This window comes from Oncorhynchus kisutch, linkage group LG26 (assembly GCF_002021735.2).
Source record: "Oncorhynchus kisutch isolate 150728-3 linkage group LG26, Okis_V2, whole genome shotgun sequence".
NCBI lineage: Eukaryota > Metazoa > Chordata > Actinopteri > Salmoniformes > Salmonidae > Oncorhynchus > Oncorhynchus kisutch.
In genome coordinates, this window is record NC_034199.2 from 13,549,966 (window position 1) to 13,565,594 (window position 15,629).

The window sequence follows — 15,629 nt, forward strand, 5'->3', positions numbered from 1 at the left end:
AAGACCACCAAAAATTCTGAAGTTTTAATTCCAAACTACAACATTTTCAGACAAGATAGAACTGCCAAAGGGGGCGGTGTTGCAATCTACTGCAAAGATAGCCTGCAGAGTTCTGTCCTACTATCCAGGTCTGTACCCAAACAATTTGAACTTCTACTTTTAAAAATCCACCTCTCTAAAAACAAGTCTCTCACCGTTGCCGCCTGCTATAGACCACCCTCTGCCCCCAGCTGTGCTCTGGACACCATATGTGAACTGATTGCCCCCCATCTATCTTCAGAGTTCGTGCTGCTAGGCGACCTAAACTGGAACATGCTTAACACCCCAGCCATCCTACAATCTAAACTTGATGCCCTCAATCTCACACAAATAATCAATGAACCTACCAGGTACCTCCCCAAAACCTTAAACACGGGCACCCTCATAGATATCATCCTAACCAACTTCCCCTCTAAATACACCTCTGCTGTCTTCAACCAAGATCTCAGCGATCACTGCCTCATTGCCTGCATCCGTAATGGGTCAGCGGTCAAACGACCTCCACTCATCACTGTAAAACGCTCCCTGAAACACTTCTGCGAGCAGGCCTTTCTAATCGACCTGGCCGGGGTATCCTGGAAGGATATTGATCTCATCCCGTCAGTAGAGGATGCCTGGATATTTTTTAAAAATGCCTTCCTAACCATCTTAAATAAACATGCCCCATTCAAGAAATTTAGAACCAGGAACAGATATAGCCCTTGGTTCTCCCCAGACCTGACTGCCCTTAACCAACACAAAAACATCCTATGGCGTTCTGCATTAGCATCGAACAGCCCCCGTGATATGCAGCTGTTCAGGGAAGCTAGAAATCATTATACACAGGCAGTTAGAAAAGCCAAGGCTAGCTTTTTCAAGCAGAAATTTGCTTCCTGCAACACTAACTCAAAAAAGTTCTGGGACACTGTAAAGTCCATGGAGAATAAGAACACCTCCTCCCAGCTGCCCACTGCACTGAAGATAGGAAACACTGTCACCACTGATAAATCCACCATAATTGAGAATTTCAATAAGCATTTTTCTACGGCTGGCCATGCTTTCCACCTGGCTACTCCTACCCCGGACAACAGCACTGCACCCCCAACAGCAACTCACCCAAGCCTTCCCCATTTCTCCTTCTCCCAAATCCATTCAGCTGATGTTCTGAAAGAGCTGCAAAATCTGGACCCCTACAAATCAGCCGGGCTAGACAATCTGGACCCTTTCTTTCTAAAATTATCTGCCGAAATTGTTGCCACCCCTATTACTAGCCTGTTCAACCTCTCTTTCGTGTCGTCTGAGATTCCCAAAGATTGGAAAGCAGCTGCGGTCATCCCCCTCTTCAAAGGGGGGGACACTCTTGACCCAAACTGCTACAGACCTATATCTATCCTACCGTGCCTTTCTAAGGTCTTCGAAAGCCAAGTCAACAAACAGATTACCGACCATTTCGAATCTCACCATACCTTCTCTGCTATGCAATCTGGTTTCAGAGCTGGTCATGGGTGCACCTCAGCCACGCTCAAGGTCCTAAACGATATCTTAACCGCCATCGATAAGAAACATTACTGTGCAGCCGTATTCATTGATCTGGCCAAGGCTTTCGACTCTGTCAATCACCATATCCTCATCGGCAGACTCGACAGCCTTGGTTTCTCAAATGATTGCCTCGCCTGGTTCACCAACTACTTCTCTGATAGAGTTCAGTGTGTCAAATCGGAGGGTCTGCTGTCCGGACCTCTGGCAGTCTCTATGGGGGTGCCACAGGGTTCAATTCTTGGACCGACTCTCTTCTCTGTATACATCAATGAGGTCGCTCTTGCTGCTGGTGAGTCCCTGATCCACCTCTACGCAGACGACACCATTCTGTATACTTCCGGCCCTTCTTTGGACACTGTGTTAACAACCCTCCAGGCAAGCTTCAATGCCATACAACTCTCCTTCCGTGGCCTCCAATTGCTCTTAAATACAAGTAAAACTAAATGCATGCTCTTCAACCGATCGCTACCTGCACCTACCCGCCTGTCCAACATCACTACTCTGGACGGCTCTGACTTAGAATACGTGGACAACTACAAATACTTAGGTGTCTGGTTAGACTGTAAACTCTCCTTCCAGACCCATATCAAACATCTCCAATCCAAAGTTAAATCTAGAATTGGCTTCCTATTTCGCAACAAAGCATCCTTCACTCATGCTGCCAAACATACCCTTGTAAAACTGACCATCCTACCAATCCTCGACTTTGGCGATGTCATTTACAAAATAGCCTCCAATACCCTACTCAACAAATTGGATGCAGTCTATCACAGTGCAATCCGTTTTATCACCAAAGCCCCATATACTACCCACCATTGCGACCTGTACGCTCTCGTTGGCTGGCCCTCGCTTCATACTCGTCGCCAAACCCACTGGCTCCATGTCATCTACAAGACCCTGCTAGGTAAAGTCCCCCCTTATCTCAGCTCGCTGGTCACCATAGCATCTCCCACCTGTAGCACACGCTCCAGCAGGTATATCTCTCTAGTCACCCCCAAAACCAATTCTTTCTTTGGCCGCCTCTCCTTCCAGTTCTCTGCTGCCAATGACTGGAACGAACTACAAAAATCTCTGAAACTGGAAACACTTATCTCCCTCACTAGCTTTAAGCACCAACTGTCAGAGCAGCTCACAGATTACTGCACCTGTACATAGCCCACCTATAATTTAGCCCAAACAACTACCTCTTTCCCAACTGTATTTAATTTTTATTTATTTATTTATTTTGCTCCTTTGCACCCCATTATTTTTTTATTTCTACTTTGCACATTCTTCCATTGCAAAACTACCATTCCAGTATTTTACTTGCTATATTGTATTTACTTTGCCATCATGGCCTTTTTTGCCTTTACCTCCCTTCTCACCTCATTTGCTCACATTGTATATAGACTTGTTTATACTGCATTATTGACTGTATGTTTGTTTTTATTCCATGTGTAACTCTGTGTCGTTTTATCTGTCGAACTGCTTTGCTTTATCTTGGCCAGGTCGCAATTGTAAATGAGAACTTGTTCTCAACTTGCCTACCTGGTTAAATAAAGGTAAAATAAAATAAAATAAAAAGAACAGCTCAAATAAGCAAAGGGCAATGACAGTGCATCATTACTTCATGACATGAAGGTCAGTGCAATCCGGAAAATTTCTTCAAGTGCAGTCACAAAAACCATAAAGCGCTATGATGACACTGGCTCTCATGAGGACCGCCACAGGAAAGGAAGACCTGGAGTTACCTCTGCTGCAGAGGATAAGTGTCACACCCCGATCTGTTTCACCTGGCTTGTGCTTGTCTCCACCCCCCTCCAGGTATCGCCCATTTTCCCCATTATCCTCTGTGCATTTATACCTGTGTTTTCTGATAGTACGAACTGGCCATGACTGACCCAGCAGACACGGACCAGCTCCGCAACGCAGTTTCCTCCCAAGGAGCCACCATTGGGAGACACAATGAGTTACTTCGAGGTCTTTTGGAAGGGTTGAATACATTGCTGGATTAATTTGGTGGATTGTCTGTTAGGCAGCCAGCCACGACAGTAACCTTCCAGCACCTCAGTAACCGCTCTGTCAGCAGCGCATCTCTCCAGGCCTCCCCGGCTTCCCGAGAACCCTGCTTACCTCCTCCGGAACGCTTCGCTGGAGAATCAGGAACCTGTCGGGCATTTCTCTCCCAGTGTTCCCTCATCTTCGAGCTGCAGCCCTCATACTTTTCCTCAGACCGCTCAAAGATAGCATACCTCATAACGCTGATGTCTGGGAGGGCCCTCGCCTGGGCTAGGGCAGTGTGGGAACAACAATTCTCTGCCCGGAAGTTACCCCAGCTTCGTCAAGACTCCCGCAGTGTGGCAGACTATGCTGTTGATTTCCGCACGTTGGCTGCTGAGAGTGCCTGGAACCCAGGAATCCCTGTTCGACATGTTCCTCCATGGATTATCGGAGGAGGTAAAAGACGAGCTTGCAGCCTGGGAGCTGCCTATGGATCTCGAGTCGCTCATCGCCTTGACCATCTGGATCGATGGGCGGCTATGGGAACGTAGGAGGGAAAGGAGATCTGATTCCAGTCCCACTCATTTACACAAGGATCCCACCTCACCTCTGAGGAATCCTGGAAGTCCCTGGCATCTACGTTTCAGAGAGAATCCAAGGTTACCTGAGTTCCCCCAAGAGTCTCCGAGGCCTGCAGACTCGCCTCTTCCGGAGCCGATGCAACTCGGCAGAGCTAGGTTGTCTCCAGCCGAACGTTTACGCTGACTTAACACCAAGAATTGTCTGTACGTGTCTACCTGTCCATTAAAAGACCAGGCTCATCAGTAGGTATGAGTAATCTGGTGGGCTATACAGAGAATTTTCCTTCTCCCCTTACCCGTGCTCCTCTCCATGGGGTGACCAGTCAAAATCTATTTGAATTCTCATTGACTCTGGGGCCGATGAGAGTTTCATGGGCACTACCCTGGTGTCAGAGCTGGGCATCCCCACTCAGCCCCTCTCCAATCCCATGGACGTTAGAGCGGTGGATGGGCGCTCTATAGGCAGAGTCACCAACAATACCACTCCTATAAACCTGTGAGTGTCAGACTATACAGTTCATGCTCATCAAGTCTCCTCGGGTACCCATGGTTTTGGGGTTTTCATGGCCCCAGCGTCACAATCCTCTCATCGACTGGACTGTTGGTGCTATCATGGGCTGGAGACCGTTCTGCCACACTCATTGCCTGAAGTCGGCGCAGCCTGCCCGGGACATCTTCCTGTGGGCTCAGAAGAAGACTGTGCCCGTGCATCGACTACTTGGGCCTCAATGACATCAGTGTTAAGAACCGCTACCCGCCTCGGCTTTCGAGCCGCTCTAGGGGGGCACCATTTTAGGGGGGCACCACTCTAATCTGGTGCGGATACAGGAAAGTGACGAGTGGAAGACAGCCTTCAACACAGCTAGCGGACTCTACGAATACCTGGTGATGCCATTCGGTCTGACCAACACTCCTGCTGTGTTCCAGGCCCTGGTTAACGACGTTCTCTACGACATGTTGAACCAGTTCGTGTTCATCTACCTCGACGACATCCTCGTCTTTTACCGCTCAGCTCAAGAACACGTTCTCTAAGGCCGACAAATCCTCCAGCGTCTCCTGGAAAACCAGGTTTTTGTGAAAACAGAAAAATGCGAATTCCATCGCTCCACCATCTCCTTCCTTGGATACATCATTGCTGCTGGGAATGTGCAGATGGATCCCGGAAAGGTGAGAGTCATGGTGGATTGGCCCCAACCCACATCCAGAGTGCAGCTGCAACGCTTCCTGGCATTTGCCCATTTCTATCGCCGTTTTATCTGGAGTTACAGCACCCTGGCTTTCCCCTAATCAGCACTCACCTCTCCCAAGGTCCATTTCAAGTGGTCCCCAGTTGCTGACAGGGCGCTCCTGGACCTTAAGCACAGCTTCACCACAGCGCCTATATTAATCCATCCGGACCCGTCCCTTCAGTTTGTGGTGGAGGTCTATGCTTCGGACGTTCAGGCAAGCTCGATGGGCCCTGTTTTTCACAAGTTTTAATTTGACCATCTCTTACCGCCCGGTGTCCAAGAATGTTAAGCTATATGCGCTTTCACGCCGCTATAGCCCCGCTGCTACACTCTCAGACCCTGAGACAATCCTTCCTACCTCGTGTCTGGCTGCTGCACTCATCTGGGGGGCCGGCTAACCAAATGTTTGTCCCAGACGCTGCCGCTCCCTGGATCCTGGAATGGGCTCATTCCTCCAGGCTTGCCTGTCACCCTGGCTCCCGTCGGACCCTGACCTTTGTTCAACACCGCTTTTGGTGGCCTACCGTGGTCTCTGACGTCTCCGCGTTCATCGCTGCCTGCACTGTCTGTGCTCATAATAAGACTCCTCGGCAAGCTCCTGTTGGCATCCTTCAACCACTTCCTGTCCCTCACCATCCCTGGTCACATGTATCTCTGGACTTCATCACTGGTCTCCCTCTGTCTGATGACAACACCCCTATCCTTGCGGCATGTTTTCCAAAGCCGGACATTTCATTCCCCTCCCTAAGCTACCCTCAGCCAAGGAGACGGTCCAGCACATGGTGCAGCACGTCCTCCGGATCCATGGACTTCCGCTGGACATGGTCTCCGACCATGGTCCTTAGTTCTCGTCGCAGTTCTGGAAGCCATTCTGCATACCCATTGGGTCGTCAGCCAGCCTGTCTTCGCTGCCTCGTCTGAGCCAACCCCACCACCTGGAGGCAGCAACTCATGTGTGTGGAATACGCCTGCAACACCCTCCCTTGCTCAGCCACTGTCGCTGTATCTGGAAGAGAGCCCGGTCCGCTTTCCTCAAGACCACCTTCAGGTATCGACGACAAGTAGACCGCCACCGGAACCCGGCTTTCGTCTCGAGCAGAAGGTCCACTTGGGTTCCTGTATACTTTCCCCCTGTTTTATCAGACCTTTCCCCATCTCTAAGATTCTTAGCCCCTCTGCTGTTCGTCTTGTGTTGCCCGCACCCTCCGTATACATCACACTTTTCATGTATCAAGGATTAAACGTCTGTCTCACAGGCCTCTGTCTCCTCTTTCCTCTTTTCTGTACTCCTGTTCTCTTTAGTCCCTGTTTTCTAGTTCTTCCGGTTTTGACCATTCTGCCTGCCCTGACCCTGACCCTGAGCCTACCTGCCGTTCTGTATCTTTTGACACTGCCCTGGATTACCAAACTCTGCCTGGGATTGACCTGTTGTTTGCCTGTCCCCTGTTGTGTAAATAACCTTCTGTAATTCGAACTGTCTGCAACTGGGTCTTGTCCTGAGTTCTGATAATAAGTTTGTTGGAGTTAGCAGCCTCCGTAATAGGCAAATAACTGCACCTCTGATTTCAGCTCAAATAAATGCTTCACACAGTTCAAGTAACAGACACATCTCAACATCAACTGTTCAGAGGAGACTGCGTGAATGAGGACTTCATGGTCAAATTGCTGCAAAGAAACTACTACTAAAGGACACCAATTAGAAGAAGAGACTTGCTTGGGTCAAGAAATACAAGCAATGGACAGTTGACCGGTGGAAATCTGTCTTTTGGTCTGATGAGTCCAAATTTGAGATTATTGGTTCCAACCGCTGTGTCTTTGTGAGACTCAGAGTAGGTGAACTGATGATCTCTGCATGTGTGGTTCCCACCATATGTCACGACTTCCTTCGAAGTTGGTGCTTCTCTTTGTTCGGGCGGCGTTCGGCGGTCGTCGTCACCGGCTTTGTAGCTGCCACCGATCCACGTTTCTTTTTCCATTTGTTATGTCTTGTTTGTACACCTCTGGTTCCCATTATGTTATTATTATTTCCCTATTTAACCCTCTGGTTCTCATTATGTTTTGTGCGTGATTGTTCCTGGTTTTGTGTTAATCATTTGTGTTAGGGTTTGTTATCCCTGCGTGGATTTATTGGCTGATTATTTTTCAGAGTAAAGTACGTTATTTTACTCAGTTCTGTGTCCTGCGCTTGACTCCGTCCTCACCTCTGCACAACTGACACTTGACACTGTAAAGCATGGAGGAGGAGGTGTGATGTTGTGGGGGTGCTTTGCAGGTGACACTGTCAGTGATTTATTTAGAACTCAAGGCACACATAACCCACATGGCTACCACAGCATTCTGCAGCGATACGGCATCTGGTTTGCACTTAGTGGGACTATCATTTGTTTTTCAACAGGACCCAAAACACATATTCAGGCTGTGTAAGGGCTATTTGACCAGAAGGAGCGCTGCATCAGAAGACCTGGCCTCCACAATCACCCAACCTCAACCCAACTGAGATGGTTCGGGATGAGTTGGACCGCAGAGCGAAGGAAAAGCAGCCAATAAGTGTGGGAACTCCTTCAAGACTGTAGGAAAAGTATTCCAGGTGACTACCTCATGAAGTTGGTTGAGAGAATGCCAAGAGTGTGCAAAGCTGTCATCAAGGTAAAGGGTGGCTACTTTGAAGAATGATTTGTTTTTAGATTTGTAAAACACTTGTTTTAGTAACTACATTATTCCATGTGTTATTTCATAGTTTTGATGTTTTCACTATTATTCTACAATGTACAATGTAGAAAATAGTCAAAATAAAAATAAAAACTTGAATGAGTAGGTGTGTCCAAACTTTTGACTGGTACTATATATTTTAGTGACTTTTACAACACAAAAACATATCTAATCTTCATGAACTAATCTTTTTACTTTAGATTTGTAACCAAGTTTTGTTTTGAGGACTTACGGCAGTTTTGTTCGTCCGAGGTGCCGTTGTCATAACAGTTGTTGATGCCATTGCAGATGTAGTCCTTGGCGATGCAGCGTCCGTTGTTGCAGGGGAACTCAGTGTTGGGGTCGCACGGACTGAACAGGCAGCCTACCTCATCACTGTTATCCCCACAGTCGTTGTAGTGGTCACAGCGGTAGTGGTAGGGCACACAGCGACCATTCCCACAAGTGAACACAGTGGGCTCGCAGGTGTGGAAGGCTGTCAATCAAACCAGATACAACATTATCAGAGCTCTAGCCAATGGACAGGGAGAGCAGGTGAAGATGGACAGGTGTACAATATAGAGGCGGGCTTTACCTGACAAGGCAATAAATGCGGCTGCCATTTGCACTTGGACTGCATGTAAGATGTAAGTACATGTATTCATTAGTTTAGGATGGGGTCAGTAGAAAAAAACAAGCAGCACTAAATAGCTACAATAGATTAGTGAACTGCAAGCATACACACCGGAAGTTTGGAAATCATTCTTGGATCCTGTAAAATGTTTGTTGCAGTGAGAAACAGAAGGCTGGTTAGACGCAGCATGTTAAAGACAGTTAAGAGTAGTTCAGAGAGTGAAGGACAGAGCAGGTGCAGTGATAATCATAATTAGCTGTAATCACAACCACATTCAAGACATGCAAAATCATCACATTGCAAGATATTTCTAAATAGACGAGACAAACAAATATGATTTGAGAAAACAGGCACTACTTGTGGCCACTCTGCACCATACCACAGACTCTCTCCAGTTCGTCGCTTCCGTCCCCACAGTCATTGTCATTGTCACACTTCCACTGAGCACGGATACAGCGTCCATTCATACAGGTGAACTGGCCTTCCTGGCAGCGGGTCCCGTTGTCAGGGATACAGTGCTTGTTGTCGGCCAGGTACCAGCGACCCTCTGAGGGACACTGACACTCAGCACTCTGGGGCCCTGCGGAGAGGGACAGGGGGACAGGCATCAGACGGATGGGGGGGTATGACAGACAGGCGTACCTCAGCCCAACTCACATGATCCCAAAACAACATTACAACACCAAAACAATAGGATGCTAGAGAAGATCACATTTTCAATGGAAGTTTGGTCCAACTCTGACATTTAGCTCAGAAACTACAGCCTGCTTCTATTTGATCAGAAAACTTGAGGATTAAAACAGGGCCTAACTTCTAGTACCTGGGGTACAGATGTGACTGCAGCCTCCGTTGAACTGCTGACATGGGCTGTTGCACTGTTGCTGCTTGTTGCTGGCCAGCACATGGACGTCCATAGGCCTGGATGGAAGGTTCTGGGTCATCACCCTCTGGTCAGACCCATCGTGCTTGTTAGCCCGGTAGATACTGCGTGTGTTCCAGTCAGTCCAGTAGATGTACTGGCCATACATGGTCATGGCGAAAGGGTAAATGGCTGTGCTGACGATGACCTCCCGATTGGCCCCGGTGAGAGAGCAGCGCTCAATCTTCTGTCTGATAACCAAAACCAGCACATATCTTTAGCATCAACATGAAAGGACAACGAATTACTTGTGAGAAGAAGGTAGCTTTATAAGAGGGTCTTACAGGCTGGCGTCTGCCCAGTACAGTCTCTGCTCTTCATAGTCCAGGGTCAGCCCATTGGGCCACACCAGACTACTGTTTACAATCTCTGCCCTGAAGTTCCCTCCCAAAGTAGAACGTTCAATCTTCGCATTCGTCCCCCAGTCTGTCCAGTACATATATCTGTGTGGCATGGAAGAAGACGAGTTTTCCCATTGTTAATCAATGATTGCACAGTGCACATTCAACACATGCTGAATATGTGATACTGAGTGAGCGCTCTTGTTATCACAACAGAAGGAGTGAAACGGTATTAGCATTCTTGGCATTTCTGGCCAGTCTTACCCCCTGCAGGGATCCAGCATTATGGCTCTAGGCCGAGGCACATGAGCGATGATGGATCTCTGTGTCCCGTCCACTGCCATGGAGCTGATAGTCTGGTTGATGTAGTCACTGTAGTAAATCCTTTTGTTGATCCAGTCATAGGCAATACCATCAGGAGCTCCAAGATCTGCATGGACACAAAACACAACACATAATGTAGAAAAGTACTGCAATAAGCAAGTAGCACAAAAAAAGGTGAAACCAGATCATTAATTACAGTATGATTTTGTAACATAACAATCTAGCTGTTAAGTGTCTTACCTGAAGCCACCACTACTGGAGGTGAGGGAGGAGATGAAAGACTGATGAAGCTAATCTTGCTGCTCCCAGCTCCTGAGCTCTGGGTGAAGTAGATCCTATTGTCTGTGCGGTCAAAGTCCAGGGCCACAGAGGTGCCGGGCACGTTGACCACAGGGAAGGGCAGTCCGTGGTCGTCCGTGTCCAAATGCAGGCTCTGCACCGTACTCTCTGTTGTAAAGATGAGGTAATCATCCCGCGACACCACACAGCCCTCGTTGTCCGTCCCCAGGTTGCCAAAGGCACAGCCACACTTCTTGGTCTGGTTCCCGGGGAGGGCAAAGCAGAAGTGGGCACAGCCTCCATTGGTCTCCAGGCAGGGATTGTTGTTGAGCTGCTGGGCCGAGCTGGGCTGGATACGCTGGTCATAGATGGTCACGTCTCTCAGCATGTTGATGTTGTCTCTGATGACTGTAGGCTGCTCTGTACTGCCAGGCTCCTTACTGGCCTGGAACACCTTCTTCAGGTTCCTGTCCACCCAGATGATGCTAGTCTCAAACACAGTGATGCCATAGGGAGTCGGGTAACGACTCCCAAACCGGACTACCTCTGTCTCGCCCCCCTGAGGGTTGACCCGGGCAATCATATCCAGAGAGTCATCCACCCAGTAGACATATCCAGTCTGGTAGTCCAGAGCCAGACCTCGCGGGGTTATAATCCCAGACGACACCAGCACAGTGCGGTTGGTCCCGTCCAGCAGAGCTCGCTCAATCTTGGGGTTCTGTCCGTAATCTGCCCAGAACAGGTATCTGTTTTTAGGGTCCACCACGATGTGGCGTGGCATGTCCACTTGAGTCTTCAACAGCACACGTCTGAAAGTGGTGTTCAAGCGCAGAACCTCCACATAGGTCTCCGTCAGGAAAGCATTAGTGAAATAGAGGTTTCCTGAAAAGCCAAATTGACATATATAAGTGAAAGGGTAATGGGGATTAGATGATGTAGGAAAGGCCTGTGGTCATGTAGTTCTTATTGAGTGGTTGCGTAAGGACAGAGTAAGCCTGCTAATTTGCATAGTCACCAGGAGCTGGTTTCCCACACCCAGATTAAGCCTATTTCTGGACAGCAAAAGCAGAAATAGGCTTATATATAGTCTGCGTCCGGGAAACCGGCATTTGTTTAGTATAACCATCATTTAAATCCTTATTGGCCACAGTACCAAGATAAGTAGCATTCTCCTGTCCATTATACTCATTTCTTTCCAGTCAACTGACTGTTATATAAACCAGCCTGCTCTCTGGAGTCAGGCCCTGTGTTGAAGCCTCTTACGCTGTATCCATGGATACCTACTACTGGCTGACCTTTACTTCCTCTACCTGCTGTAGGGCCCATAGAGAATGACAAAAGCCTCTAGTGGCCAAAAGGCCGTTTTAGCGTAGGCAGTGCCATTGTGGGCTTCTACAATGCTTCCGCCATTTTAAAGTAGTCAAAGTAGTCAACTGGGCAGGGGTTCCAATGGGTTGTGCCTACCTGGCAGAATAATGTCATGATTATTTGTATCAATCCAGTGGCCATTTGTTTTGCAAATTCTGCAATCACACAAGCGCAACAGAAACACAGCTAACCAAACAATGGTCTCTGGCTGGTGCACAGTTTAATTAAAGGGTAACTACACTCCAAATTCTAAACTTCTTAGATATTTCCCAGAACTCAAAGGTGGTCTCCGGATGTTGTTAAAGGATTGCTGTGGACTTAAATCATCAAATGTAGGATGTTTTTCTATTAACAAAGTGTGATTTTGAATAAACCCCCCCCCCCAAAAAAAAACTGGGAAAAACGGAAACCTGGAAAAACCAAATGGAGAAAAGGGAATTTGGGAAAAAACAAAACAGAATCAGGAAAAAAATAAAACAGATTTTATAGAGCCCTACTACTGGCATAATTGAAACACTTTTCATTTGAGCTCTCTGAACATGCCTACCTGCAGCCCAGTCCACGGCGATACCTCGTATCCCGTTGCGTCCGATTCCAGACGTGACCACACTGTCGAAACCTGCTCCGTCAGACTTGATCCGGCGGATTCCATTCTGAGATGTCACGGTGCTGCTGAAGTCACACCAGTAGAGGAACCCAGAGGGCATGTGGACGTCCACATGCAAAGCATTGCGGCCTGCACGACACAACCAGAGATGTAAGACACAAACACTTCAGTGGTTGCTTCAATGTCACACTGTCACATCAGGGTATATTGTCTGAGAACCAAACAAAGTATTGTTTCCTTGGTATCATGTAGCATTCATAAAGCATCCATAAAGCCTCCACATGCATGACATAAAGAGTTAGAATGCCCTGCAGCAGGAGTTTTATATCTGAACAACACCTACCTCTCCCAGCCACTGGCACCATGGCCTCAGAGTGGTCAGCCCCCTCCAGACTGAAGCCTTTGAGGGCAGATAGCATGGAGATGACCACGTAGGACTGGTATGAAGCACAGGTTCTGTTGTCAGCGCTCAGCTTGAAGCCCGTAGCACAGGCACAGGTATACAGGCCTCCGGGCCGCGGTAGACACAGGTGCTCACACAGCCCCATGTTGTTGCTGCAGCCGTTGGATGTACCAGCCGAGGCTGCAGAGGCAAAGACCACATGGTGGATTAGGACATCATTCATATACAACAGGAGTCTGGCCAAATAGAACTAGAAATGTATTAAGAATTCCCGAAACAACTTCTAGGTCTTGGACGACAAGCGCAACGCCAGGGACGTTTCAAAATGAGACTAAACTATTACAAATGACATTACTGGAACTGAAAGTAACCTGTGCCTCATTTCTTAGTCATCATTGGAAGAATCTGACGACAACACCACTTTGATACATTGTTGTCAAATCAGACTCACGGCTGGTTTAACTCCTAGAAAACATCACTCACAGTATCTGCTCTGTTTTAGGGGATAAAGGAACACGGCTTGTTCCGTACACAGTGTTCCTAATAAAGGACGAGGAACTGGTCAACTAATAATCCACTCCGTCTCCCTAATAATTACCCAACAGCTATCAAAAACACCGAAGCAATACCATAATTCAGCAATGCTATTTCTTTATCACAAAAAAACAGAACAGACAGAATACGTATGTTTGCATACTGATTAAACACTCAACATAATAAAAATAAACTGGTAATCCTGATGCTTCCAACAAGTTAATGGTTCTTATTTAATTAACCAACGCTTAGGTCTCCATCCAGATCAATGAAGTGGGGTTCATATTTGCTTGGCTGTGTACCATCAGGTCCCTCAGATACTCACTCTCCCTGTAGTGCACCTTCAGTACTCTCAGTCCAGACACGTTGTCCCGCAGCACCACCTTGTTCGCACCGGTGGCCTTGTCCACGCGCTCTATCACTTCAAAGTCCCGGTCGGTGAAGTACAGGAAGCTCTCATGAACAGCAACACCCCAGGGATGGGACAAGCCTGTCACTATAGTGATGCGATTGGTCCCGTCTGGGTCGCCACGCTCAATCTATGGGGTTTTATTAATATCAAGACTGCCATTAATAACATGTCAAATATATGGATAATAGGCATTGAGGCGGACTACATAAGTGGTATATTGTTAAGAGTCAGACACAGGAATCATAGGGCACCCTATTCCCCATATAGTGCACTTGAATCGACCAGAGCCCTATGGGCCCTTGTCAAAAGTAGTGTACTATGTAGGGAATAGGGTGGCATTTGAGACACAGGCAGTGGTTAAGGTAGTGACGGAGGCCCACCATTCCGGCGCCTGTGACAGCCCAGTACAGCTTGTTCTCACTGATGTCCACAGTGATGAACTCCACCTGATCCAGGTTGTTGGTGAACAGGGTGACAGGGTTGGAGCCGTCCAGGTCTGCAGCCGCCACCTTGGCAGGGATGCCGCTCTCTGTGCCCTGGTCTGTCCAGTACAGTTTCCTTACAGAGAGACACACGGCTATGAATACAGCCCCTCGGCATCTCCATCACCTCATATGAGAACCTCTACAACAGATTCAATCCATGTGTGAGATGAAGCGAGAAATGTGTATCTCAATTATGTCATTAAAGAAAAAAAGGAATGTCCGCAACTCTGGTAAACTCCCGTGGTGATTTAAGAAGATCCAACTGTTTTGTGCTTCTGATTACCAGAGTTGCGGACATTCCTTTTTCTTTGATACGTTCTTCTGTCCTGCAGCTGATAAGTTTTTTAAATTATGTCATTACACATTTGATATGCTAACAATGAATAGGTAATAGGTGTACATATTCCCAGGTGGTGGCTTGTTGGAGTGGATTGTGTTGTGTGGTATACAGTAACAGTGGTAAGTCTCTCTCTGGGGGTGGAGCAAATGGCAGGCAGGCAGATAGGGCTCAGTGACTGTGGAGATGAGCAGCCCTGCCAGAGCAGTGTTAAAAATGGGCTTACCCACGTGCTGGGTCCACAGCGATGCCAACCGGAGTGCCTGCGCCAGTCGGGGAGCCATTATTGGTGATGAGAGTCTTTCTGTACTGCATCTCCCCTCTCAGCCTCAAAACCTGACAAAACACGCAAATGCACGCACATACTCTATCAGATATACCCCTGACGGAGGGAAACCAACTGAGATAACGACTTTATTTGTCTAAATACGATGATCACGATCAGAACCGTTCATTTTCCAGAATAACTGCATTGCTTTCTACAGGAGCGTAGAGAGTATGGATGTTTCAGCTCACCTCAATCGACTGGCTGGCTGGGTTGGTGTAGTACAGGTTCTCTGTCATCCAGTCCAGGGCCAGGCCCACAGGGGAACCCAGGATGGCTGCCGGAGCAAACTCTGTCCTGTTGGTACCGTCCGACTTCACCCTGTGGATCTCGCCCTACAGAGGAGAAGGGACAGGGGTTGGTCAGAGCCTAGGGACAGTAGAGTAGTCTCACTTCGGGTCTCTGTTGGTGTGGACAGTGTGAACACTTACCGGGTGCTCCACCCAATAGATGGTCTGCTCAGTGTTGTCAAAGTCCACATCGTATCCATTCTGAAGTCCAGCAACAGGCACCATGGCATCGTTGCTCTTGACGTCCGGGTTCAAGGGAATGCCGTATATGACGCTATCTCTTACCACCACCAAGAAAGGATCCTCAACTGCAGGAAAACAAAACGATTCATCACC

At 47.9% G+C, this 15,629-nt stretch overlaps 1 protein-coding gene across 5 annotated transcripts in view; it reads right to left on the bottom strand.

Moving 5' to 3' along the window:
- lrp2a (low density lipoprotein receptor-related protein 2a) overlaps window positions 1-15,629 on the bottom strand; it is a 73,438-nt gene that overhangs the window by 23,471 nt on the left and 34,338 nt on the right. For 3 of the 5 annotated variants that reach the window (XM_031806038.1, XM_031806037.1, XM_031806036.1), the window contains 15 exons: window positions 15,435-15,601; window positions 15,195-15,338; window positions 14,905-15,014; window positions 14,237-14,414; window positions 13,770-13,983; window positions 12,851-13,090; window positions 12,448-12,636; window positions 10,494-11,414; window positions 10,194-10,359; window positions 9,873-10,031; window positions 9,490-9,779; window positions 9,049-9,249; window positions 8,781-8,807; window positions 8,631-8,669; window positions 8,289-8,531 (listed from right to left, as the gene is read on the bottom strand). In XM_031806038.1, the coding sequence (XP_031661898.1) occupies window positions 8,289-8,531; window positions 8,631-8,669; window positions 8,781-8,807; window positions 9,049-9,249; window positions 9,490-9,779; window positions 9,873-10,031; window positions 10,194-10,359; window positions 10,494-11,414; window positions 12,448-12,636; window positions 12,851-13,090; window positions 13,770-13,983; window positions 14,237-14,414; window positions 14,905-15,014; window positions 15,195-15,338; window positions 15,435-15,601 (3,288 nt within the window). The remainder of the gene's footprint in view (window positions 1-8,288; window positions 8,532-8,630; window positions 8,670-8,780; window positions 8,808-9,048; window positions 9,250-9,489; window positions 9,780-9,872; window positions 10,032-10,193; window positions 10,360-10,493; window positions 11,415-12,447; window positions 12,637-12,850; window positions 13,091-13,769; window positions 13,984-14,236; window positions 14,415-14,904; window positions 15,015-15,194; window positions 15,339-15,434; window positions 15,602-15,629) is intronic. The other 2 variants (XM_031806040.1, XM_031806039.1) reach the window with 1 other exon arrangement.